At 38.6% G+C, this 27,040-nt stretch overlaps 2 protein-coding genes across 6 annotated transcripts in view; one reads left to right on the top strand and one right to left on the bottom strand.

Annotated features, from left to right (window-relative positions):
- Positions 1–27,040, top strand: part of LOC139938916 (DNA repair protein RAD51 homolog 4-like) — a 155,628-nt gene that overhangs the window by 24,025 nt on the left and 104,563 nt on the right. For 2 of the 5 annotated variants that reach the window (XR_011786233.1, XR_011786234.1), the window contains exons 8-10: positions 673–743; positions 1,997–2,179; positions 2,915–4,253. Coding sequence is in view for 2 of the 5 variants with exons in the window: in XM_071934587.1 (XP_071790688.1) it covers positions 673–743; positions 1,997–2,179; positions 2,915–2,968 (308 nt within the window). In the remaining 3 variants the exon portion in view is untranslated. Of the gene's footprint in view, positions 1–672; positions 744–1,996; positions 2,180–2,914; positions 7,500–19,999; positions 20,115–24,201; positions 24,245–27,040 lie in introns of those variants that run through there. The other 3 variants (XM_071934587.1, XM_071934588.1, XR_011786232.1) reach the window with 2 other exon arrangements.
- LOC139938272 (fibrinogen-like protein A) lies at positions 22,683–26,917 on the bottom strand. Its single transcript, XM_071933685.1, has 3 exons — positions 26,834–26,917; positions 23,324–24,220; positions 22,683–22,853 (listed from the first exon to the last, which is right to left on the bottom strand). Exons 1-3 carry the CDS (start codon positions 26,915–26,917, stop codon positions 22,683–22,685), a joined length of 1,152 nt encoding a protein of 383 aa, XP_071789786.1.

The raw sequence follows: 27,040 nt of genomic DNA, 5'->3' as shown, positions 1-27,040 counted from the left end.
AAAGTTGACATCGCAAATTTGCAATTAATAATTCGCAGGGGTTGAGTTGTGCTCAACTCTCTTCTGAATATCGCAGCGAAAACAGAGTTGTGACATCAAATTCACATCAAATTTGCATCGCGTTCGTAGGAAGTATTGTACTGGGCTTAATTCTGGTTTATATATCAATTTCATGAATACAGTAATGTCTGCAGTAGTTGGGCCACTGCTTGGTGGCCAACACATAGATGGTAGGATTCCATCATTATTAAATTTCTTACCTTTTCGACTGTTTTTGTTTGAAGACAATTTCTTGTTTATATTTTAAGTTCTTGTGTTACAGTGATGTCTTGTTTTTTATTTTAACATGTGATATGGAATTTCACGTTTTTATATCATTATGAAGAATAATAAATGAAATGAAATGAATGAATCATCAATGTACATTTCAGGTTACTTTGAATCTGGAAAGTGCCCGTCCGGCATATAGTTATGAACAACACTCACTTTCAAAATGAGCAACACTTCTTGGTGCTCTTATTAGTCTTATTGATTTCCCACCGAGTGATCAGCCTGGTTCTTTTTTTTTCACAGCGCTCGGGGAAAGTACTGAGAATGCAGTACCTGTATAACACATGGGTGTTTGGTAAAACACAAACAATACTAGATATCATTATCATTATTATTTTACAGGCCATGTAATGATGATGCATCTAGCAAGATCTCTCAAAGCATTAGCCGTAGAATACTCGGTTGCCGTCCTGGTGAGTTGATCTTAAGTCTTGGTTTAACCTTTGTATATTTATCTACCATAACAGTTATTAGTTCTTTATTTGACTTCAATTAAGTGCTGTTTATACTGTTTTGTTTTGTATTGTTGTAACGGGGGACATCCATCACAAGCCTCAGCTTTTATGATGATGTCTCCATGTGCAAATGTGGATGTGGAAATAAATGTTCTATTGATTAGGTTTGTTGTTGAATGTTTTTAAGAATGTTTTATCCTGTTGTTATATAATTCCGTATTTTCATATGTTTTAGTTTGTCTATTTTTCCATGTTCAGCGTCCTAGAGCATGTTTACACATGACTAGGGCGCTATACAAGTTTTGGTGTTATTATTATTATTATTGAATTGACTTGAATCTTGCATCTCTTGTATTTGTATTGTATAACCCTTGCCTTGAATGTACCAGGTGACTTAAGCCAACTGTACTCTTTTAAAGCAATTGGACACTTTCGGTAGACAGTATTGTCCAAAGGCCCATACAATGTGTATCACAGCTGATATAAAAAATAACAAACCTGTGAAAATTTAGGCTTAATCGGTCATCGTAGTTGGGAGAAAATAACGGGGAAAACCCACCCTTGTTTCGGCCGGTGTCATGACATGTGTTTAAAATAAATCCGTAATTCTCGAAAACAAAAATTGATAATTGTTTTGATGTTTTCTCGAAAAGTAAAGCTTTTCATGGAATAACATTTCAAGAGTTATGTAAACCCTCTAAGTTATTTGTAAATCTGTGAATTTTCTTTTTCTGTTCCGAAAGTGTATAATGGCTTTAACATCTATAATATCGTTGCGGTACCCACTGCCAAAAGCATATGAATCAAACTGGGCAATCTCGGTAGTCTAGTTGGTAAGACACTGCTCTAGAATTGCAAGGGGCGTGGGTTTGAATCCCACCTGAGTAATATGCCTGTGATATTTTTTCACAGGACTCGGGGGGAGAGTACCGAGTATACAGTGCTAACACACATTGGTGTATAGGGGTAAAACCAAAATTAATATGTACCCATCCTCATACCCCTTTTTCTTGACCATGGGTGACTTTGGTCATCCAAGCTTACACACAAAAAAGCTTGTACTTGCTAACAAGTTAGTGAGCAAGCTTACACACAAAAAAGCATATTCTTGGAAACAAATTAGTGACCAAGCTTCATGTAAAACAGTCCATTTGATAAATTTTTCTCAAAAGAAGAAATTTACTCAAGTTGTTTTCTTTCGTGGGGTACAGGTGAGCAATAATCAAGTCGGCAGTGAGGGCGGTGAAAGAAAGCCTGCCCTCGGTGTCTCCTGGGCACATGTGCCTCACTGTCGCATCCTCTTAACACAACACAGAGCTGGTGAAGCTAACTTGCAGTCTACCAACCAACAGGCCACACAGAGAGTGGCAAGGATCATCAAATCAAGAAGACAGGTAAGGGAGGATGACTAATGCCCAGTTCATACTTCCTGCGAATGTGAATGCGCTGTAAACTTGACATGAATTTGACGTCACAACTCTGTTTTCGCTGCAATATTCGCCGGAGAGTCAACTGTTGCGAATTATTTGTAGCATTTTTGTGACGACAACATTCGTATAGCATTCGCATTGGCAGAGTACGAATCAGGCTTAAAGCTCTATGTGCCCAAGTCAGACCTTGCAACCATTTTTGCAGCCGCTATATAGGCATTTTGATACAGGCGTTGTTTAGCCGCTTTGGTCTCAGTTGGATCTCTTGACCAATCGCTACCACGCCACCTTTTAAAAAAAAATCAAATTCAAAGGCACTGGAAACCTTTGATAATTGTCATCAAAGACCAGTGTTCTCACTTGGTGTATCCCAATATGTACAAAATAACAAATCTCTGAAAATTTTGATTCAATTGGTTATCGAAGTTGCAAAAGAATAATGAAAGAAAAACACCCTTTGTTGCATGAATTTGTTGCATGAACTCCAGAGGCAGCCGTTTCTGGCTTATACTATCAACAATGTATACTATCAACAGCTCTTTATTGTTAGTTACCAAGTGAGGTTTTATGCTTACAACTATTTTGAGTAATTATCAATAGTGTCCAGTGCCTTGAAGTAACTGTCTGTTATCAATGTGAGACATTGTCCTGATTGATATTGTTTGATTTTAAATGTTTCTCTATGAAATATTCTTTCAGGAAACCAACATCAGTTGTGCCTTCAAGATTGATGAAACTGGAATCTGCAGTTAACATTTTATGCCACGGCATCCATCGGATTATTTTGATGTTGCTGTATGCTGTTGGCAGAATGCAAAACTATTTTGTACCCGACTTCATGTAAATGAAATCTCCAAGAATTTTTTGTCTGACATTTTGATCAGATTGCATGGTGAACTTCAATGGTGATTGTTTTGGTAGATGCTGTTTCCGTTCATGAAACATGGCGTCCGTCATTTAAAAAGTAAATGCACTAAACAAAGTTTCGTATAGAGCCTTGTGCTTCGATATCACCAGCAGCTGCTATCCGAATTTGGTCAGGTCTGCCATAATCAGATACAAGACTCTTCATCCATATGGTATTTGAGGCATTGCATGGTGAGCTACATGTACATGTAGCAACATATATTTGGTAACTTAGAAACACCATGTGTTTATCAGATTGCTACATGTTGGTAGATTATATTCTTTTGAGAACTTGTCTTGCCATATTATATTCTACTACCGCAGAGTAGATTTATCAGAACTTGGGAGACTTCTCAGTTCTAAAAAGAACTGTCCTGCTTTTTAACTGCTACCTGGGCAGAAGAAATCAGCCGGGACTACTGCTTTTGCTTTAGGATCGACGGGACTTCTTGTTATTAACAACTGTGGAAGGAGTTCTTAAGTGGGTCTCAAAGTTTGGACTAGCTTGCTCTAGTCATCGTCAGGAGACTCTTCATCTACTTGACTGGTGTCTGTCATTTCAAACTGAAAGCACTGAAAGAGGAATACTGCTGCTTTATAGAGCCCGTGCTGTGTCAGAACGAGTGGCTGCCGCGCTGCCTATAAACTTCTTCTCGTGTCCATGCTGCTTGAATGCTATCCCTCCAGTAGTTGGCACACTGAAGGGCAGTGTCGGTAGCCAGGTCATCATAGTTGCTGATGGAAGTAGGGGGCAGGGTAAGGAGATGATCCATGGTCTGCTGATCTCCGCATTCACAGGTTTAGGGACCTGCAGTGTATCCCCACTTAACCAGGTTCCCTTTGCACCTATAGACTCTTGTGTGCAACCGTTTAAGACTCTTCCATGGGGTCCATCCAGTAGGAGCACTAGCAGGGAGACTCTCTGTAACTGGACTGCCATCATCCGACTCCCAAGATGGTGCAAGCAAGATTTATTATTGGTGATGAGGGATGGGTCAAACCTCTTGAAGTCTACATGGAAAAGCGAATGCAAATGCCAGGAATTTGACATTGAACTCTTTCATTCTGTTACACTGAGGACTCGGAGCAGAACATTGGTAAACGGAGGTACGCTGTCTTTTCAGAGGGAGAGGTAAGCACACTATCAATGTATGAATATCATTATTTAAAGGGTTTTGGTACTTTTTGTGCGACACAAAACACAAACATCTACAGGTTTACATTAAACTTACACGGTTTAATGATAATGTTGGTTGAAAGCTTCCTGTAAAATAATACTTGCTTAGGTGCTGAGTTTTTATGAAATGATTAAGACAGTTTTACGGAACTGATTTTCGTCTCAGTGAGAAGAAAATTATTTTAGTATGTAAAAGGTACAAAACTGGTAAATATCTTTTTACCTGTTTGCTACATTAACCTTTGCTAGTTATAAATAGTTGATTTTGCACTGACAAGAACATTTCAAATCCAAAAAGATTGCGCTTCAGTATGTCAGTAACTTTAAAGGCTATTTTTCTCAAATTTAATTCGATGGTACAATCTATTTTCTGTAGAAAAGTACATTTTTGCATTGTTTGTTAAAATGCTACATGTACATTGATTGAAACGTTTCAAGTGAGGCAAGGTTTGTAAATGGACAAGAGGCCCCTGTTACTTATTAATTAAACCAAATTAAAAAGAGAAATCTTTATACATTGATTATGTGATATTATTAATTGATCGGTTGCAACTTGTTTCGCAGCACCTTTGTTCACACAAAATAACTTATTTCGTTTCAACAAAATATTAATCCCTCGGCATGTTATTTTAAGGTCACAAAGTGATTTCAGGGGAGCTAAATAGTTTTTTGAAAGAACACAATAGTATTTCGGGGGAACGAAATGGTATTTCAAGGGGGCAAGACTTTTTTTCAAGGGAACAAAATGATTTCCTTTGTCCCTTAAGGGGCTCCGTAAGCCTAGTTTATGAGCAAAACATGGCGGGCACTGAAAATACGCGGGGGCTGAAGAAATAAATCTTTCTTTATTTTGTTGTTACTAACGGCGACCGGGGTGTAACCGCTACGTGAAACGGTTCGCCAATTAAGGCATTGCTGACAACAGCTCTCCACTGGTCTAATTCACTACATGTCATGTCAGAGTCCCGCTCCAGGATATCGGCAAATGTTGCTCTGGGACGCCCTCTTCATATTTTACCATGTTGAGGCTAGAGGTTCTGCTATCCATTCTGTAATGTTTTCTATGTGTAAGTCTATAATTCCTAGTAGTGATTTTGGAGGGCTGGGCTTTGAGTAGGAGTCTGGTCAGTTTGAGGGATGTGTGGAAGAGGAATCACTGAAAAAGACCAAGGCATGATGTAGAGTCAGAATGAATAGTAGAGACACAAATAAGTAGAATGACCAGAAAGATTAACATGACTGGTATGAGCTGATTGTTTTATTTCCTCACATGGTGGCTGTGAATAGCCTGAATTACAAACAAAATGAATTTGATTCTGGCTGATGGGACTGCACTAATGGTAAACTGTTGATGCTGATCATTGAATGAGAATACTAAACTAATCTGAGTGTTACTAGATTGGATGTTAGTTACAGCATGGAGGAAGGAATAGAAGGAGCTCGAACGAAGGGACTTCAAAAGTCGAACCTGCGATACCGCGGTCGTTTAACAACACCTCGTAATCACCGACATACCTTATACAGACAATGGGCGAACTGGCGTATGTGAGTTTGTGCATGCGCACTTGGTTCTTCACTCAACCATGGTGTCGTATGTCGTATGGATATAATACAGAAAAACAACTTTTTTGAGACCTGATAAAAATTTTGTACACTTGTGCTCACCAAATCGAAAAACACAATTGAATACCAACCACCCTCGTGTGCTAACACCCAAATTTTAAACCACCGCTAGTGACCGAAAATTAAAAAAAAGAGAAAAAATATGCCATGATGTTTCAGTGATACACCACAAACGGTAAATGAAAACGTGTATATTCACAATTCTTGTATCCAATGATTCAACTTAACACGAAGGCAACGGTGCAGAGCAGCGGTACCGCACGTCCTGTACAAAGAAATCTAATCCTGCTCATTAATCGGCCGTCCAGCTGGAGGTCTCCTATCCTTTTCCACTGCTTAGACGGGGCATTGTCAGGGTATTCTGTTGTTACTCTGCGGTTTTGCGGGTCGTTCGAGCTCCTTCTATTCCTTCCTCCATGGTTACAGGTACAATGTTCAGATTGTCGTTTGAGGATGAAGGTTTTTAGAGGCAAATATCTATTGTTATAAAACTTGAGTGATCACCATTTTTTAAGTTGTCTTCAAACCAGCTTGTTCTTTTGATAAGCTCTGTACTAAATTCCAAATTCTTGTTCTCCTGAATGGATTGTTGACTATGTAGAGCATGCATTGAATAAGGTTTACCAGTATGTTATTTTTGTGCATTTTTTAAAGCTACTCTTTGGTGAAGTAAATAAGTTAAGATTTAAAACACAAAGTTATACTATTTGAGTAAACATTTTCAAGCAAAAGTTCCCAAAATAGGGCAAAGAATGTTTGTAGTAAAAATCCATATTGAATGAAGATTGTCTAACTTAAAACTTCAGTTGAAGTTTTTATGTATGATTTATATTATATTGCTGTAGCAGGTCAAAAACAGCAAGCCCTTTTCGTAACAATTGTATCAATTCAGAAATCCACTAAATAATATTAAATATAATAGTTTAAAATATTTGTAACATTCACTTGAGAAATATATTGGACTAAAATAAACTTCTGCAATTATTATAATTTAAAAAAACTCCCTATGTGCTATAACAGTGTCACTGGGTTCACAACAAAAACAGCTCAATTCCCAAAGATCTTAAAAATATTGAATTAAAAACAACCCATCCCAGACTACATTTTCGCTTTTTTTTCAGATGAATTTCTACAACCAATTTACATTTGATTAAATTGAATGCTTAACCTGCCTCTTTATGCTGGCTTTTGTGAACTACAATGATCTTTACTGTTGAAATTAAATTGCTCATTTTGAACAATGAATGGTGATGCAAATAGAGCAATCATTTTCAAACCAAATCGGAGATGCTGGATGTTGAAATGAGTAAATTTGTGCTGAAAGTGGTTGGGAAAAGCTACCAAATACATTTAAAATTACAAACAGATAACAGCAAAACCACACAGATCTGCAAATCACCAATGATATTTATAGTAAATGTTAATTTTTTTTCCTTAGGTAAAGTTTTATAACATTGAATTAACAAGATTTTAAAAATTTATACCGATACTTAATAACAAGAGATTATAGTCAACTACTCTCTGTGCTCACTGAAAGTGCATCAAATTAATGAGGTGTTCAATGTCTCAAACAAAATCACAAAACTACACATCAAATGCATAATCACTGCAACTGAAACTTGCCGTGGATTGGAGCAAAGCTCTAAATACTCCCCAATATTTCTTCAAATTTCACTACTATAACCTTATCTGGTGCAAGAAAAAATAGTGCTTTTAAAGAAACTCTTGAAATCAGTGTCCTTTCCTCAAAGGCACACTTTGATTAAAGTTTTCATTAAATTGTGGTTGGTTTTTTTCTTCTGAGTTAATAATTTCGTTTTCAATTCTTACCTTAATTTAAATGTCACCACATGCAACAAACCAATGCAACCATTCCTGATGCTTGGATCATAGAAATTACTCGTATCATTGAAATTAAAGTCATAGCACATCTTATAACACCCCTTACCAATATTCTGCCTTTTCATCGGTTTAGAGCGCGTCACATGATATGTCTTAGTTTTGCTAGACGACGGCCGTGTGATAGTGCATCGGTTTGCCGTGCGCTAGTCCGAAAGACTAGCACACGGCGTGCAGTACCCAGACATCCGTTGCGTGTACCAGGATGATAAATTAATAGTCTGTAACCATTTCGGATTACATGCAGAGCACAGTAAAAGTTTTCGCAATCTGTATTCGTGTCGTCCGTGGATTGTAGCATTCAGGTCTGTAAAGTCTGTACATTATTTAGAAATGTTTGGGATGTTATAAAACAAATATTGGCTGCTTTTACTCGTGCAATGGTTTAAACTATGACTCCCTCGGTGATCCCCGGAGCGTTCTATTTTCCCTCGGCTTCGCCTTGGGAAAATAGAACGCTCAGGGGATGACCTCGGGAGTCATAGTTTTAGCTATAGCTCTCGAAGCAGTCAATATTTGTATATTATACCACCATCCTCCCTTGTACTTAACAAGGTGTTTCTACCAATTTCTACAAAGCTTCCTTTTTTATTTTATTAAAGAACTTTTGTGTAAGTGGCATGGCCGAGTGGTTAAGAGCATAAGATTCAAGTTCTGTTGCTAAGTCATCAGAGTGTGGGTTCGAATCCCGGTCACTTACTATACTTGCTACTCTTCACCCAGGGGTATAAATGGGCACCTGCGAGGTAGAGGTTGATATTGTGAATGAAAAAACCTTCGGAGCGATATAAACTGTTGTCCAGGTTGTATACTCCCAAGGGAGCTGAGAAACATAAAAAGGGATGTTATTGGCCCTATGTCCAGGGCACTAATGTACAAAGCGCATTGATACGGTTATTGTGAAATGCGCTATATAAGAGTTATTGTTTTTTAAAAATGTATTAAAATTCTTTGGACTAATTTGAGTACCACATTTTCATGGAACAGTGCTTGACTCATTTACTTGTTATCACCAGAATAAATGAATGCATATCATCATATCTGGTGGTTTTGATATGGACAATTTATATTAGAACAATATCATGCCTTCAACCAGCATCATCCTTTGTACTGCACATCACAGTTCTGGTACTGCCCCATCCCACTGATGATTATTGTCCTTGACCCACGGTGCTGAATATCATTCCATCGTGGTTACCTATTTCATCACTTTTCTTGTTCGTCACTGCTTTTTTTTAATCGCATGTGGGGTTGAAGAAAACAAAAATTGACTAGAGTGAGATTCGAACCAACGACCTCCGGATTGACGCGCCGGCACTCTAATCCAAAGATTGTTGGTTCGAATCCAACTCCAGTAAAAATTTCTTTGGTCAACCCGAAAAATCATTTAAAAGTTTACCCAGTCAGTTTTCCTTGTGGTTTCTATTGACATATTCAAAATACAAATACAATAGAAATATAAAGAGTTATGTGAAAAGTAAGGCGGTTTGGATACTAAAGGGTTCAACTCAACTTCAGTATAAGAAGGTGTTTTTCATTCTTTTTTCAAGAATTAGCTTCCCAATATTTTGTCAGTGCTCTTCTGTGTAAAATCTTACCAATTTGAGAGGTGCATTTTCATTGAACATGTTTTGACCGATTTGTATCCTGTCCCCCGTTTGTCTTCTGTTCCCCTAAGAAACCAATTTATACCATCCTCGCTGGTAGATTCATATGGATAGTACATACCATTTAAGTTAGTATCATAACAACGCTTGTACCACCATCCTCCTTTAGCATTTCCAGCACAGTGAACACGGCCCCATGGATCATAATCCTTGTCCTTGGTGCTGAACATCATTCCATTGTGGTATTGAAGTGAATCTCCTGCTGTGCTGCTGTTCTTGTAGGAGCCAATCTCAAGTCTAAAGCTGTCCCCATCAATCTTGAAGTGTCCATATTCAGCAAAGGATTCTTCTCCATCCCATCTGACTATCTCAATCTTCAGCTTCCATGGCCCTGCAGACTCAGTCAGGGTGCGTAAGTTGTCATTTCCAAGCCAGAATTCACCAGACAAGCAGCCAAAGCCATTCTGGTAGTCAACCCAGTTACGATAGAAATCAACACTGCCATCTTGACGCCTCTGAATGACCATCCAGCCCTCAACATCACTGTCCATGTCACAGAAGACTTGAAGGGTATTGTTGAATCCAGCAGGGAATATTGTGTAGATACCACTCACATTATGACCTGCCTCAAGAAGCTCCTGGCAACTGCTGTATTGAGGCCCAATGGCTGTATCAGGCTGTGTAGGGAGTGCTTGGTCAGGAACAGAGAGGTGGGGTGTTTTTACATCAGCATCAAAGTACACACTACCACAGTATGTAAAGAAGTCATCAGGATACTGAGCCTTGGTAGCATTGTTGAGCTCACACAGATGATCTTCTATGTTGTAATTGACCGAGTGGCACTGACGATCAGCATGGCAGTAACTCACACAGAGGACATGAGACCAAGTTTCTTTCACTTGATATGAAACTTGAAGTAGTTTTCTATTTTCTGCAGATAGAAACTCTTTCATCTTTGTCTTATAGGCAGCTGCATCAGAAGCTGTTGTTAGATTGATGTTTAAAATGATCAGTGTAAGAGTGATAGCTGCATGTAGCATCAGGAGTTGTGTTACAGAAGCCATCATACATTGCAAGTAGATTCAGTCTTGGTTGATGTGGATTTGCTTTCAGACCAATATCTCAAAATGAGAAATCTCACGCTTCACCGACTGATTGTATGGAATGGAGATTTACGTGGGATGTTGTAATTAGTTACTCCTGGTCACATGTTGTCAAAAATATCAGCTCAAGTGATGTGGGTTGGTCGACTTTTTGTATTGTTCTGTATACAATGATTTATAACTGAAGCAATTCCACTTTGATTAGAGTGTTCTTGTTGTCCGTACCTCAGGCATGAGAATCTTCCGGTTTAAACCGGAATTCCGTTTTTTTTCCTTTCAAAATTGTGGTCTCCGAGTTCGATGTGAATTTGCTATAAAATTCGGGGGGTAGGTTTTTGGGGGTATACATTTGGATTTCTCTAATCCCTCTTCTCTAGTCAGACAATGTCAGTTTACCTTATGTAATTGTTACTAGCGGGATGCCGCTAAAAATCCTTTACACAAATATTTCGAAATGTGGGTGAGGGTGTTTTACGCCTCTCTCAATATTTATGCATGGCGTCATAATTCTAACCCAAAATGAAGCTATTTCGCACGTCCACCACTACTTGCAGTGGCTGTACCCACCTCGTTTTGGGTTAGACAACGTACCTTATGCATCTAGAAACTATAAGGCTCCCCCGTGATCCTTATAGGGGTCTAATATGTTGGGCCTCCCTAACGTTACACGTTTTTCAAATCAGCGTTGATAGGTGAAACTGACCGTTAGCCAGCAATAACTAAAGTTTCTTTTGTACTACACTACCAAAACTTTCTCCACACACTCAATATACATTCATAATGCTTGCATTTCCTTTTTAAAAAACATCGCTAAAAATGACATTTTTACGTCCCACGATACATAGCGTTGCTACAGCACTATAAGTAAAGCGAGTTTTTGGAACATGCTGTGTGCCACAAATCTAATTTATCTACTGTTTTTTTTTTCGGGGGGGGGGGGCGGTAAGAGCGTAGGCCTCTTTTTAGTTTATTGTCATCTGAATTGGTCTTGTAAACTTTCTGGTCAATAGGCTGCATGTATAACAGGAGCACTTAACGTGAACGTCAAAAAAGTGTTTTGTAGGCAGAGATGCCAAGTCCAGAGGCTAGCTATGTGTGAGATTTTTCAAAGCTCAACCCCCATCCCCCCGGAAAAAAATTGCCAGTGTAAGAAGGCCTTCTTAAATCGCCGCCCAACCTTTTTTATTTTTTTTATATTTTTTTTTATTATATATAAATAAATAAAACAAAGTGAAATTTAATTGTGGACAAAAAGTGTTTCAAAATGCATCAGAAGCCTCCTCAGAATACTTTAAACTCACTTGAGGTACACAGGAGATGTTGATGGTTAATGTGGAGGTTCGATTGTGTCAGATTATAATCCTTCCAAACTTGAAAAAATTAGACTCAAAATGATGTTCAATATCAATCGCTCACTTCTTCTGCCTGTTGTGTCTTCGCTAGTGGAGCGCATTTCAACGAATTTGCTAAAAGAATCGGAACAAACTTGTGCGCAATAAGCGTTTTGCGCTCTGCCGAATTTGAGCTGAACCTACTGGATGAGCAAAAGCGTGCGCAATCTGCAAATTTGCGCTCTGTTTGTACAAATTTTGTACAAAAAATGTCGTTAATTTTTTTTTCCCGATCTCGCCCCAATAATGGTTGATGTGCGTGTGAGCGTGAGACAGAGCCCAAATGCGTGAGTCTCACGCCTAATGCGTGAGACTTGGCAGGTCTGGTTTTGTTTTATTGTCACTTTGGGCTTATTGCATCTCGCGAAATTTGAACGACAAACGACACAATTTCTGACCGCGTTCATGTTCACGCTGCTCTAGGAACAAACCTCCATACATCCCATATCTCTGGAACCCTATATCGTACAAACTAAATAAAAACGATAAACTCGTCCCCACTCCTTAATTTTCTCTAACTTATTTCACTTTCAGAAAGCATGTCAAGTCATGTTTAGGGTTTGTTACGTCCAGTTTGGGTCAATAGACAAACTCCTAAAAATGTACCCTATTCAGCCGCACGAGGTTTCTTTTGTTAATATTATCTCCATCAGTAACCAACCCGACGGGCCGATGGCTAAATTAGGCTTCAAAATAGCCTTGCTCAAGGCAGTCGCATTATTCGCTCCGAAAAGACGCAGCTGTAAACCCACCCGCCGTATACCCTGTGCATGGTGTGTGCGATCACACCGAATGACCAACCCGTATACACACTGTCACATCGCACGAATACTGTTCACACAAGTCATCGCACTCGTACACCACTAACCGCATGCGGATAGTGTACAGGGGCATCGTGTCGTGCGATGTTACGCACAGTGAATACGTGTGGGTTTTACGCACAGTGAATACGGGTGGGTTTTTATACAGCGGCGGTCTTTTTTCGGAGTGAATAATTCGACTGCCTTGAGCAAGGCTAGCTTCAAAATGGATTTGGCAAAATGTACATTCTGAGACCTGACCGACACACTGCTCTAACCAATTTTGTGAATGGACTTATTCAAAAGGAAACTTAATGTCGTTTTGCTTAACAACTTTGACCAAATGCAAAGCAAAGTTCTTTTTTTACAGCTTCAAAACAGCCTTTGACGTGTGTGTATAAGTTTCACCATAGAGTAAGGAATGGTTTCACAATTCTCCCTCCATGGTTAAACTCTGAAACTGCAACATTATACCTCCATGAACAGACCGTAATCTAAAACGGTATTCATGTACCCATTTGAGTTTACTGGCAAAAGGTCCAAGGTCGCCACCCACTGTCAACCTAAAGTGGTCCCACGGCGACCTTCTTCACCAAGCAACAGGTGGCCTGTCTCAAACCAGACATCATGATAATTTTCATGCCGTTTGGAAGTGAATGCTTTTTTATAAATATTCTCCATTTAATCTTTTCAACAAATGAGTCACCCGCAGAAGGATTTCTAGGAAGTCTGATAACAACGTCGACCAGTGGTTGACACATGGTCACCTGCGAAACATCAATCTACGGTACTTCATCCATTCAATGCAAATTCGGTCAAATTCGTGAGATTGGTTTCGGTTTTGTCCTGGCACCCAGCCTCTTCGACCCTTTCGACCCTGCGCGGCAATGAATGAACCAATCCGGAGAACCATGCTTAGTACAACACGAAAGTAACCTGACCAAAAAGGGCGGATCGAATGGCGGGTGGGCGGGCAAGGGGCAATGAATGAACCAATCCGGAGCACCATCTGCGAAACACTGTCCAATGAGTCGCCTGTCAGAAAGATTTCTAGGAAGTCTGGTAACAACATCGACCAGTGGTTGACGCACGGTCGCCGCCCAAACTTCCTCCAAACACATGACTTGTAAGTGCGAGTTTGGATCCGGGTTTTGCAGACTTGCAACCCGATGTCTGAAACCACACAAACGTATTGAATTCCACACAAACAACCGTGTTGGATTCCACAAGGATGCCATACCACTGGACCTTCTAATTTTCAATCCAAGATGGCGCAGGTTACGCTTTTAATAGTATAGATTATCGCGGATCCAACGTACGGCGTTCATGAAAAAACGGCACCTAAGAACTAAACAATAAATTGCCGTCCAGCAACTGGCCCAGTTTACGGCTTGCGGTCTTCCTGGCATCGCGCAAGCATGCAGCAGCAGCGACAGATGTATAAACTTGCCTCATTCCTTGCTTCGTTTATAGTGGTACGGTTCAATAATGTTTGCGTGTAATGCGCTTGCTGCTGCAGCAAAGATAACACGTGTGGAGACTTTTGAAAGTCTACTGAAAAAACAATGCACGTGTTTGCACCATGTGTACTGTGTACTGTGTACGTGCAGGTTTGTACACGAACCAATGAGCGGCGCGGCACGAATCTGAGATCACCGGCAGGCCATGGAAAACTGGTACCTATTATTGCCTCAAAACCAGCGAAAGATATATTGGGAACCAGCGAACACACTGTACGTCCGGACGACGTGCTTTCTTCATTGGTTCTATTTCTATGTTGGGGTCTAATCTCAACCTCGTTCCAGTTATACCCACTGATCTCCATTATACTGTCAGTATAATGGAGATCAATGGTTATACCCTATGCTGAATAACAACCTCTTTCTCAAAAACACATCGCTCTCGCCAGATATATTTTAAAATGTGCGTCGCCGACGGATCGTTAAAATCACAAACATTTAATTGCAAAAGAATTTCTTTTACACAACCGAATTTCAAATCAAGAACCTATAAAAATGGTTGTTGGTGAGAAAAAAAGCATTTTCAAGGGCAGAAATAAGGGATAAGATCGTCAGAAAAATTAAAATATTACTATTATTTATTTTTTTCTTTCTTTTTCCGGAATTGTTACAAAATCGCAGGCGAACCCAAAATTGTTTGAATTGCTTAAGCTTTACATTCTTTATTTTCCCTTAAACCAGTTATTAAACATTAAAAAAAGGAAAAATCACACAAAAGTAGCTCACTTCTACCTGGAAAAATAGGTGTCAGAAATGCATCAGAGACCACCACAGAGCTTCTAAAATACCCAGAGCTCCCAGGGCCCTTAAGCAGTCGTGTTGTGTGCTACGCACACAAAAATCATTGAATATTGACATTTCCGATCAACTGAATTTTTTTCCTGTTTTTTTATCATCACCCATTCTCATGCCTGGTACCTACCATGTCATATATTGTGTATTAAATCCATGGACAGTTGCTGGATTTTTTTTAAATACCAGTCAATTTTAATTTGAAGGTGAATGTTGACATAACTATTTTCCGTCAAGTGGGTCTTACTTTAACCAATTGCTACTGCAAGAAGCTTAATATAAGCAGCCTTGGTGCGCAGATAAATAATTTGTTCAGTTAACAAAGAATTAGTTTACGCTTGACAGGAAAACATCATGTACAGAAAATTGCATTTCTGTGTCTTTCTTAAAGTAGGAATTCGGTCAAGGCAATTCGATGCTGGTGGCGGGTATGGATGTATCCGTACCAATTTAAACCCTTTTTGGGGGGCTGAACATTTTTCCTTATTCATCTATGTGTTCCCAACGACACCACATTGTTTTTGTTTTTCCAAATATGGAATCAATGTCTAGGAATTGATCCAGCAGCATGGATCTAGATATAAGTTGTGTGTTTTACATGGTTGTTAATAGACAATGGCGATTCTGCTGGTTTTTTTCACTGTGATTGTATCGCAGCAAGAGGCTAAGTAAGTTTGGTTAGACAAATAATTCAACCTCATAAGAAATATAATAAGGACATAGGAAACACCAAACACCGACCCAAGGTGAACCTAACCCCTCATTATTTGGATTAATAAGGGAATCAGTGTGTGGTGAAGAGGTTTTCAACTAACGGCTTAAACCCAACGAGGCCTGGTTGTTGATAATTTTACCGAGACGAAGTCGAGGTAAACTATCAAGAACCAGGCCGCAGCGGGTTTAAACCACTAGTTGAAAACCGATTCAACTTACTTTGATTCCCATTCATAAATACCTTTTCGGTCAAAAAACATCAACACTTTTGGTCTAAAAGTAAAATAAATGCAAAAACTAAATTTGTTCAATGATTTCTTTCAACACAACACCCCTCCAGCTAATGGTAAGGCCCCCTGGGATAAACAACTCCTTGTAAGAGAATGCTGTGCGCGTATCGCGTGATGTGGCACAACTGTTTCAGTCGTTGCTCTTGACCAATAAGAATGAAGAAACTGTTTTATAAGCACAGGTGCAAGCTCGCGTGTTACGCCCATGTTTCAACACTTTTTACTGGTCATAAACACAGCTTTGTACACACCCACGTGATGCACTCTCCACCAATAGGAATAGCGAAACTGTCTGAGGTGTTTATGAATTGATATTAACATTTTTAAATGGGGAATTGTTAGGGTCTAAAACCAACTTCAGTATAACAAACTATTTGTTGTTTCTTTGTTGAAAAATTAGCTTCCCAATTTCCTTTCCTATGCTTTATTGTGTTAAATTTTACTAGTTTGAGGGGCGCACTTTCATTGAACACGTTTTGACCGATTTGTATCCTTGTATTCCCCAATAAAACCAATTGATACCATCCCGGCTGGTAGATTCGTATGGATAATACATACCATTTAAATTAGAAACATAACAAACTTTATACCACCATCCTCCTTTCGCATCTACAGCACAGTGAACACTGCCCCAAAGATCATTATCCTTGTCCTTGGTGCTGAACATCATTCCATTGTGGCGTTTAAGTGCATCTCCTGCTGTGCTGCTATTCTTGTAGGAGCCAATCTCAAGTCTAAAGTTGTCCCCATCAATCTTGAAGTGTCCATATTCAGCAAAGGATTCTTCTCCATCCCATCTGACTATCTCAATCTTCAGCTTCCATGGTCCTGCAGACTCAGTCAGGGTACGTAGGTTCTCATTTCCAAGCCAGAATTCACCGCACAAGCTGCCAAAGCCAACCTGGTAGTCAACCCAGTTACGATAGAAATCGACACTGCCATCTTGACACCTCTGAATGACAATCCGGCCCTCAACATCACTGTCCATGTCACAGTACACTTGAAGGGTGTTGTTGAATCCAGCAGGGAATATTGTGTAGATACCACTCTCATTATGACCTGCCTCAAGAAGCTCCTGGCAACTGTTGTTTTGAGACCCAATGGCTGTATCAGGCTGTGTAGAGAGTGCTTGGTCTGGTAGAGAGAAGTGAAGTGTTTCTACATCAGCATCAAAGTATACACACTACCACAGTATGTAATGAAGTCATCAGGATACTGAGCCCTGGTAGCATTGTTGAGCTCACACAGATGATCTTCTATGTTGTAATTGACTGAGTGGCACTGAGGATCAGCATGGCAGTAACTCACACAGATGACATGCGAATGAGTTACCACTTGGTTATATGAAAATTTGTCCAGTTTCTTTTTTTCTGCAGAAGAAAACTCAATCATCAGCTGCGAATGTTTAAACAACTGGCAAGAGCAAATAACATGAACTGCAAGGGAAAGATGTAACAGTATTGAGAAGTACTCCATGCTGAGACAAAGTTACTCTCAAACTACAGTGTGGAGGTAATCAAGACTAGAATAATTGTATTGGAGTTTGTAACAGAGAGATGTTTACTACAACCCCAATTTCATTCAAGTGTTGTTGCTATCTGCTGTACATTTGTAGTTGTCTTCTACGATTCAGGATTGCATCGCTTAAATGCAAGTAAAAAGCTGAACGTAAAACACAAACCCAATCTGACGTGGTAACTAATTAAAGCAGATATGCTTAAGTGTCTTCACTGAATTTAAAGCGTGTTTGGTCTCATGTATGGCGACCAATTAGGTTTCCAAGGACTTTGTTTCTATTATTGTCAGAAGCCAGAAAGGCAAAAATGAAACTGACGAAATAAGTTTGAAACAGACCTTAAAGGCAGTGGACACTATTGGTAATTACTCAAAATAATTATTAGCACAAAATCTTTCTTGGTTACAAGTAATGGGGAGAGGTTGATGGTATAAACCATTGTGAGAATCGGCTTCCTTTGAAGTGATATAGTTTTCCAGAAAGAAATATTTTTCAACGAATTTGATTTTGAGACCTTAATTTTAGAATTTGAGGTATCGAAAACAACCATCTAAAAGCACACACCTTTGTGTGACAAGGGTGTTTTTTTATTTCATTATTATCTCACAACTTCGACGACCGATTGAGCTGAAATTTTCACAGGTTTGTTATTTTATGTATATTTTGAGATACATCAAGTGAGAAGACTGGTCTTTGACAATTACCAATAGTGTCCACTGTCTTTAAAACACAATCTCAAATTTGGTTAAGGTATCTAATTAAAGCCAATATGATTTAACCCTTCAGAAACCATGGCTGCCACAATCCCCTTGTACCCAAATGCCAAATAGTGGCTGCAAACAGCCTTTACATTTGACCCACTTCAATTCACACAGTGTTGTTAAGGATATGAGTAGATATGATATTTGTCAATATTTGTTATGTCAAGTTTGCACCCCAATTTCTAAAATCAAAATAACTTTTTTGTTTATGTTATTTTTGTGTGGCGTTTCTCTTGAAACAATTTGATTCAATAAATGAACAGTGTTAGCAATATCTTGGCGTTTTGCAATGACCATACAGCAATTAATGGTTTCTAAAAGGCTCAAAATTGTTAATGAAGACAGTTTTCTCATCTATTTCGAAGCAATTGTAGCCTCACACAAACAATTAGGTTTCCAATTACTGTGTTGTTATCGTTATTAGTAGCCAGTAAAGCTAGAAGAGAATTTGCAGTCGAATCAATGATTAGATTGCCTCTTCAAATAAACAATTGAAAGCTAACCTTAAAAGTTGGGATTCCAGCCTTGTTTTTAGATGGGTGTTACTGTTACTTTTGTCTAAAGTTGACCAGTATTGAAGCCTTTAAACTTTAAATAAGTGGAGACTCACACTCTATGGCAATCAATTAGGACTACGGTGACTGTGTCATTGTTGGCAATAGCCAGCAAGGCTAGTGGTGAAGTTAATTGTCATAGAAAAAGAGTTGAAAACCGACCTTAACACACAAATTTAGCCTGGGCAGGTATCCAATTAAAGCTGATATTCTATAAAAAAGTAAGATCCATATTGATTTTGGAACCAAGTGGAGCCTCGCATTTTTATGGCAATCAATTAGGTCACCAAGGACTGTGTCGTTCGGGCTGTAGCCAGTGAAGCTAGTGGCGAAGTTGTCTTAGAAAAAGAGTTTAAAACCGACCTTAAAACACGAATTGAGTCTGAGCAGGTAACTAATTAAAGCCGATATTCTTTAAAGAAGTAACTTTTCTCATTGATTCCGAAGCAAGTGTAGCGTCTTCACACATGGCAAGCAATTAACGTTGGTATTGACGTCAGTTTTTGTAGCTTGTTGAATTACGATTTGTGTGCATGATGTCTTTTGCCATATTTTAAAAATCTATACTTTATAACAGTCTTGATTACAAATTGCATCTAAGATACTCTCACAAATACAAATTACTTAAATGAATACCAAACTGCATTTCAAAGCAATATTGAAATCGTGTGCATTGTTTGTGTGTGGTGGGGGGGGGCTGAGGCAGCTGCAAACACAAAATATTTTAGGCTGCTCATTTCTCAAACCATCTACTTGTGCATGTTTCTCCTTATGGGAGGGGGGGTGTAAACGGTTCTGGGTGAGGGTCTCCCCCAGCTGGTTGTACCATGTTTTGTAGCATTGCTGCTGTAGCCGAGTTGAATGATTTTTTTGTTGCTTATTAATCTCATGTGTATTCATAATCTTAATCTTCCAAAATTGTTTTTACTTTGATTCTCTTTGCAAATGAGAATCTAGTTTTGCTTGATTAGGTAAAGTTTTTACATAACATGTAGCTGGGCATTTCTGGTTCAAAGCTGGAATATAAAGTTGTCATTCATTTATAGCCCAAGCCTTCACAAAACTATAACAACAAATGTTCCAACTTGATTTCAATAATCTTATGGTACGATGCTGTTATACTTTCCACAGGCATGACCTGTTGAATGGATGGGACAACCTAAGCAGACAGTTCTTTAACATTTGAGATATCCTTGTTACTTTGGATAGACACTGGGAGACTGCACATGACATGGACTCTTCCATGGTGAGTTTCTTCAATTATTAACTCTCCTGATTTACAGTAGGAGTAATTAGAGGATGGCACTTTCTTTGTACAGATAGGAGAGACAGTTGTATAACCTGCACTACAATTCATCCAATATCTCTTCAGTCAGTGAAAATACTGGAATTTTAGCTATATTTTAAAAGTTGTCAGTTAACAATTTGTCAAGGAGAAATGTCCTGGAATCTTGTTGAACCCACCAATGATGATACATAACAATTAGTAATGGCAGTTCCATATTCTAGTTAACTTTCTTCCCTCTCATGATACATCTGTGCCTTGTTCTCAGTAAATGTTGACAATGCTGTCTTTGTGGGGTTTAGTGTTCTTGATCTGTCAAAACTAGTAGGATGCAAGAGAAGAGCGCCCTCTGCCTTCAGAGCTTGGTAATCACCACCTGTTTTAACTCTGCATGTTCTGCATGTTCAGAGACTCCCTATGTGGTGGGGAAATTGGTCAAAGGAATTGGACTCTTACAAGTTAGTGTACAATTTTATATTATAATTTTTGTATCACCCAATGGGGGGGGGGGTGAATCTAGGTCTGATCAAGGAGAATCGCAAAGTACAATACTGCTTGTTTGATTACGCACAATGGTTGAAGGGCACTGTGGGAAGGAAATGGACAAACTGTTTTTACTGTTGCCCCAACAACGCAAGATTCCATTTGGAATGTTCTCATAGTTCCTGATGCTATGTGGGCCTAGGGCCATAAAGCTAGGGGAGTTCAGCGGATTGGCTCTATTCATGGAGCCATTTTCAAACAGGTTCGTTCATCCATGTATTGAGTTACAAGTAGGAATACTTGTTTTTTGTTGAGTACCAATGTTGTCTGCAAGCTGTAGGTGAAACCACATCATTTGACATATAAAAACCTTCTGCACCATGGTTTGAGGATAGGGAGCTGTTAGCTTGATGAACTTCCATAGTCAGTTAGATGTTCATCTTCATCATCAATCCAGCAAATTCTTGCACTGCTGACAACGGTTCTCCACTGGTCTCTTCACTCTATGATTGCTAGTACATGTACATGTAGGTCATGCTGATTAACGCCAAAGTGCTGCTCAATGATGTTCACAATGTTGCTTTGTACTGTTTCTGTGTAAGTTTATTTCCTAGTTGTGATTTACGAGGGCTGGGCCTAGAGTAGGAGTCTGGTCAGTTTGAGGGATGTGTGGAAGAGGAATCACTAAGAAAGACCTAGGCATGATGTAGAGTCAGAATGAATAGTAGAGACAGAAATAAGCAGCCAGAATGACAAGAAAGATTAACATGACTGGTATGAGTTCATTACTTTATTTCATCACATGGTGGCTGTGAACTAGCCTGAATTACAAACAACAAAATGAATTTGATTCTGGTTGATGGGACTGCACTAATGGTAAACTGTTGATGCTGATCATTGAATGAGAATACTAAACTAATCTGAGTGTTAGTAGATTGGATGTTAGTTACAAGTACAATGTTCAGATTGTCGTTTGAGGATGAAGGTTTTTAGAGGGGAATATCTATTGTTATAAAACTTGGATGATCACCACTTGTTAAGTTGTCTTCAAACCAGCTTGTTTTGTTGATAAGCTCTGTACTAAAACCCCAATTCTTGTTTTCATGAATGGATTGTTGACCATGCAGAGCATGCATTGAATAAGGTTTACCAGCATTCTTGTTTTCATGAATGGATTGTTGACCATGCAGAGCATGCATTGAATAAGGTTTACCAGCATTCTTGTTTTCATGAATGGATTGTTGACCATGCAGAGCATGCATTGAATAAGGTTTACCAGCATTCTTGTTTTCATGAATGGATTGTTGACCATGCAGAGCATGCATTGAATAAGGTTTACCAGCATGTTGATTTTGTGCATTTTTTAAACTACTCTTTGGTGCAGTTAATAAGTTAAGATTTAAAACACAAAGAAAAGTTATACTATTTGAGGTGCAAACATTTCCCAAATACAGCAACGGATGTTTTGTTGTGAAAATTCATATTGGGTTAAGACTTTCTTACTTCATTTGAAGTTTTATAATATATGATTATATTGCTGTATTAGGTCAAAAACAGTAAGTCCTTTCAATATATCACAAATCAGCTGAATAATATCAAACATATAGTTTAAAATATCTGTCATATTTAGTTTTATTTTCTGGACTAATTTAAACTTTCAAAAACTCCCTAAGGGTCATTACAGTGTTACTTGGTTCACATCAAAAACAGCCTAATTTCCAAAGATCTAGAAAACAAATTGAATTAAAAACAAACCACCTTTCTTGTTCAAAGCCTACATTACATATTGTTGCCTATCAAGAAAGACGATTTAAATATCTTCATGTCAAATCTATATACTTGTGAACTAGTATTGGTAATTGGTAAATATTTTGCTTGAGTATCTCCTTGTAAATTGGGAAAACACAAAGTTCAATTGGAAGGAACTTCTGTTTATATACATCGAGCCAAGACTACATTTACTTTTCTTCACATGAATTTCTACAACCTATTTACATTTGATTTAATTGAATGCTTGACGTGCCTCTTGCTGTTGGCTTTTGTGAACTACAATGATCTGTACAGCCTAATGAACTTGAAGGAGCGTTGTTCGACCAGCATGAATGCTAAACTGCAGTAATTGAATCGCTCATTTTGAAAGATGAATGCTGATGCAAAAGGGGCAATCATTTTCAAACGGAATCGAAGATGCTTGATATTAAATTGAGTGAATTCTTCCTGAAAGTGGTAAGGCAAGGCAATCAAATACATTTAAATTTGCCGATACCAGCAAAACCACACAGATCTACAAATCACCATTGATATCTAGCCTACAGCCTACTTTTTGTTTTAAAAGGTTTTTCTTTTAGTAATATTCATTACCTTGAATTAAAAAGATTTGCAAAATTCGCTTAAGGTACATTAAACTAATGAGGTGCTCAAAAAGTCTCTTCATGTGCGGTCTGCTGTTTTCAATAACAACATACAATCTCAAAATACAACTCATCAAACTTCTAGAAGGGTGGTTGAGAGCAGTTTGTATTTTAAAGGGTTAAGCAGAATATTAGTATAACAAACTATTTAATGTTGTTTTTTTGTTCAAGAATTTGCTTCCCAATCTTTTTTCCAGTGCTCTATAGTGTAAAAGTTTACAAATTTTAGAGGCGCATTTTCATTGAACATGTTTTGACCGATTTGTATCCTGTCACCCAATAAAACCAATTGATACCATCCGACCTGGTAGATTCATATGGATAGTACATACCATTTAAATTAGAATCATAACAAACTTTATACCACCATCCTCCTTTGTAAGTTGCAGCACAGTGAACACTGCCCAACAGATCATTATCCTTGTCCTTGGTGCTGAACATCATTCCATTGTGGTATTGAAGTGAATCTCCTGCTGTGCTGCTAGCCTTGTAGGAGCCAATCTCAAGTCTAAAGCTGTCCCCATCAATCTTGAAGTGTCCATATTCAGCAAAGGATTCTTCTCCATCCCATCTGACTGTCTCAATTTTCAGCTTCCATGGTCCTGCAGACTCAGTCAGGGTACGTAGGTTCTCATTTCCAAGCCAGAATTCACCGCACAAGCTGCCAAAGCCAACCTGGTAGTCAACCCAGTTACGATAGAAATCGACACTGCCATATTGACGCCTCTGAATAACCATCCAGCCCTGACCATCAATGTCCATGTCACAGTAGACTTGAAGGGTGTTGTTGAATCCAGCAGGGAATATTGTGTAGATACCACTCACATTATGACCTGCCTCAAGAAGCTCCTGGCAACTGCTGTATTGAGGCCCAGAGGAGATGGTTGCATCAGGCTGTGTAGGGAATGCTTGGTCAGGTAGAGAGAGGTAAGGTGTTTCTACATCAGCATCAAAGTACACACTACCACAGTATGTAATGAAGTCATCAGGATACTGAGCCCTGGTAACATTTTTGAGCTCACACAGATGATCTTCTATGTTGTAATTGACTGAGTGGCACTGAGGATCAGCATGGCAGAAACTCACACAGATGACATGCGAATGAGTTACCACTTGGTTATATGAAAATTTGTCCAATTTCTTATTTTCTGCAGAAGAAAACTCAATCATCAGCTGAGAATGTTTAAACAAGTGGCAAGAGCAAATAACATGAACTGCAAGTGATAGATGTAACAGTATGGAGAAGTACTCCATGCTGAGACAAAGTTACTTTCAAACTACAGTGTGGAGGTAATCAAGACTAGAATAATTGTATTGGAGTTTGTAACAGAGAGATGTTTACTACAACCCCAATTCCATTCAAGTGTTGCATCTATCTGCTGTACATCTGTAGTTGTCTACTGCGGTACAGGATTGCATCGCTTAAATGCAAGTAAAAAGCTGACCGTAAAACACGAACCCAATCTGACGCGGTAACTAATTAAAGCTGATATGCTTAAGTGTCTTCACTGAATTTAAAGCGAGTTTGGTCTCATGTATGGCGACCAATTAGGTTTTCAAGGACTTTGTTTCTATTGACGTCAGAAGCCAGGAAGGCAAAAATGAAACTGACAAAATAAGTTTGAAACAGACCTTAAAGGCAGTGGACACTATTGGTAATTACTCAAAATAATTATTAGCACAAAACCTTTCTTGGTTACAAGTAATGGGGAGAGGTTGATGGTATAAACCATTGTGAGAAACGGCTCCCTCTGAAGTGACATAGTTTTCGAGAAAGAAGTATTCAACGAATTTTTATTTTGAGACCTCAATTTTAGAATTTGAGGTCTCGAAATCAACCATCTAAAAGCACACACCTTTGTGTGACAAAGGGTGTTTTTTCTTTCATTATTATCTCGCAACTTCGATGACTGATTGGGCTGAAATTTTCACAGGTTTGTTTATTTTATGTATATATATGTTGAGATACACCAAGTGAAAAGACTGGTCTTTGACAATTACCAATAGTGTCCACTGTCTTTAAAACACGATCTCAAGTTTGAGTAAGGTAACTATAATTAAAGCCAAAATGATTTAACCCTTATGAGACTATGGCTGCCACAAGCCCCTTGCACCCAAATGCCTTATGTGGCTGCAAACAGCCGTTACATTTGACTCACGTCAATTCACACAGAGTTGTTAAGGATATGAGTAGATATGATATTTTACAATCTTTGTTATGTCAAGTTTGCACCCCAACTTCTAAAATCAAAATATTTTTTTCTGTTAAGGTTGTTTTTTGTTGAAATTTCTCTTGAAACAATGTGATTCAATAAATAAACAGTGTTTGCAATGTACATGTATGGGCAATTTGCAATGACCATACAGTAATTTTTCTTAAAGGCTAAAAATGGTTAATGAAGAAAGTTTTCTCATCTATTTTGAAGTGAATGTAGCCTTACACGAACAATTAGCTTTCCAGTGACTGTGTTGTTATTGTTATTACGAGCCAGTAAAGCTAGAAGAGAATTTGCAGTCGAATCACTGATTAGATTGCATCTTCAAAGAAAAAATTGAAAGCTAACCTTAAAAGTTGGGACTCAAGCCTCGTTTTTAGATGGGTGTTACTGTTACTTTTGTCTAAAGTTGACCAGTATTGAAGCCTTTAAACTTTAAATAAGTGGAGCCTCACACTCTATGGCAATCAATTAGGACTACGGTGACTGTGTCATTGTTGGCAATAGCCAGCAAGGCTAGTGGTGAAGTTAATTGTCATAGAAAAAGAGTTGAAAACCGACCTTAACACACGAATTTAGCCTGGGCAGGTATCCAATTAAAGCTGATTTTCCATAAAAAAGTAAGATCCATATTGATTTTGGAACCAAGTGGAGCCTCGCATTTTTATGGCAATCAATTAGGTCACCAAGGACTGTGTCGTTCGGGCTGTAGCCAGTGAAGCTAGTGGTGCAGTTGTCTTAGAAAAAGAGTTTAAAACTGACCTTAAAACACGAATTGAGTCTGAGCAGGTACCTAATTAAAGCCGGTATTCTTTAAAGAAGTAACTTTTCTCATTGATTTTGAAGCAAGTGTAGCCATCTCACACATGGCATGCAAATTAAAGGAACACGTTGCCTTGGATCGGTCGAGTTGGCCTTTGAAAAGCGTTTGTAACCGTTTTTTATAAAATGCATATGGGTAGAAAGATGTTGTAAAAGTAGAATACAATGATCCACACAAACATGCTTTGAAATTGCGTGGTTTTCCTTCTACCTCGTCGACTAACACGCCGGCCATTTATGGGGGTCAAAATTTTGACTCCCATAAATGGCTGACGGTGTTAGTTCGCACAGTAGAAGGAAAACCAAGCAATTTCGAGGCAAACTTGTGTGGATCATTGTATTCTACATTTAAAATATCTTTCCAACCATATGCATTATATAAAAAACGGTTACAAACGCTTTTGTTTTGACCAACTCGTCCGATCCAAGGCAACGTGTTCCTTTAACGTTGGTATTGATGTCAGTTTTTTTAGCTTATTGAATAACGTTTTGTGTGCGTGATGTCTTTTGCCATATTTTAAGAGTCCATACTTTATGACAGTCTTGATAGCAAATTACATCTAATATATTCACACAAATAAAAATTACTTAAATGAATACCAAACTTCATTTCAAAGCAATATTAAAATCAGAAAAGGTGGATCGTGTGTGTTTCTTTGTGTGTGTGTGTGTCTGGGGGGGGGGGGGGTGGGGGTTGAAGCATTTGCAAACAAAACACAAAATATTTTAGGCTGCTCATTTCTCAAACCATCCACTTGTGCATGTTTCTCCTTATGGGGGCTGGGGGTGTTAACGGTTCTGGGTGAGGGTTTCCCCCAGCTGGTTGCACCATGTTTTATAGCATTGCTACTGTAGCCGAGTTGGATGATGTTATTTGTTGCTCATTAATCTCATGTGTATTCATAATCGTAATCTTCCATAGTTGTTTTTACTTTCTTTCTCTTTGCAAATGAGA

The sequence above is a fragment of the Asterias amurensis genome, chromosome 6, assembly GCF_032118995.1.
Source record: "Asterias amurensis chromosome 6, ASM3211899v1".
Lineage (NCBI taxonomy): Eukaryota > Metazoa > Echinodermata > Asteroidea > Forcipulatida > Asteriidae > Asterias > Asterias amurensis.
This window is presented reverse-complemented; position numbering and strand designations above follow the sequence as displayed.

What these genes read in the sequence shown, in the direction of transcription:
- LOC139938272 (XM_071933685.1), bottom strand. Translation starts at nt 26,917, where the DNA reads ATGGTGCAACCAGCTGGGGGAAACCCTCACCCAGAACCGTTAACACCC. An exon ending in GAAACATGCACAAGTGGATG is followed by an intron (nt 24,221 to 26,833) that starts GTTTGAGAAATG and finishes AAACATTCTCAG; the next exon opens with CTGATGATTGAGTTTTCTTC. An exon ending in GTATCAATTGGTTTTATTGG is followed by an intron (nt 22,854 to 23,323) that starts GTGACAGGATAC and finishes TACCACTTTCAG; the next exon opens with GAAGAATTCACTCAATTTAA.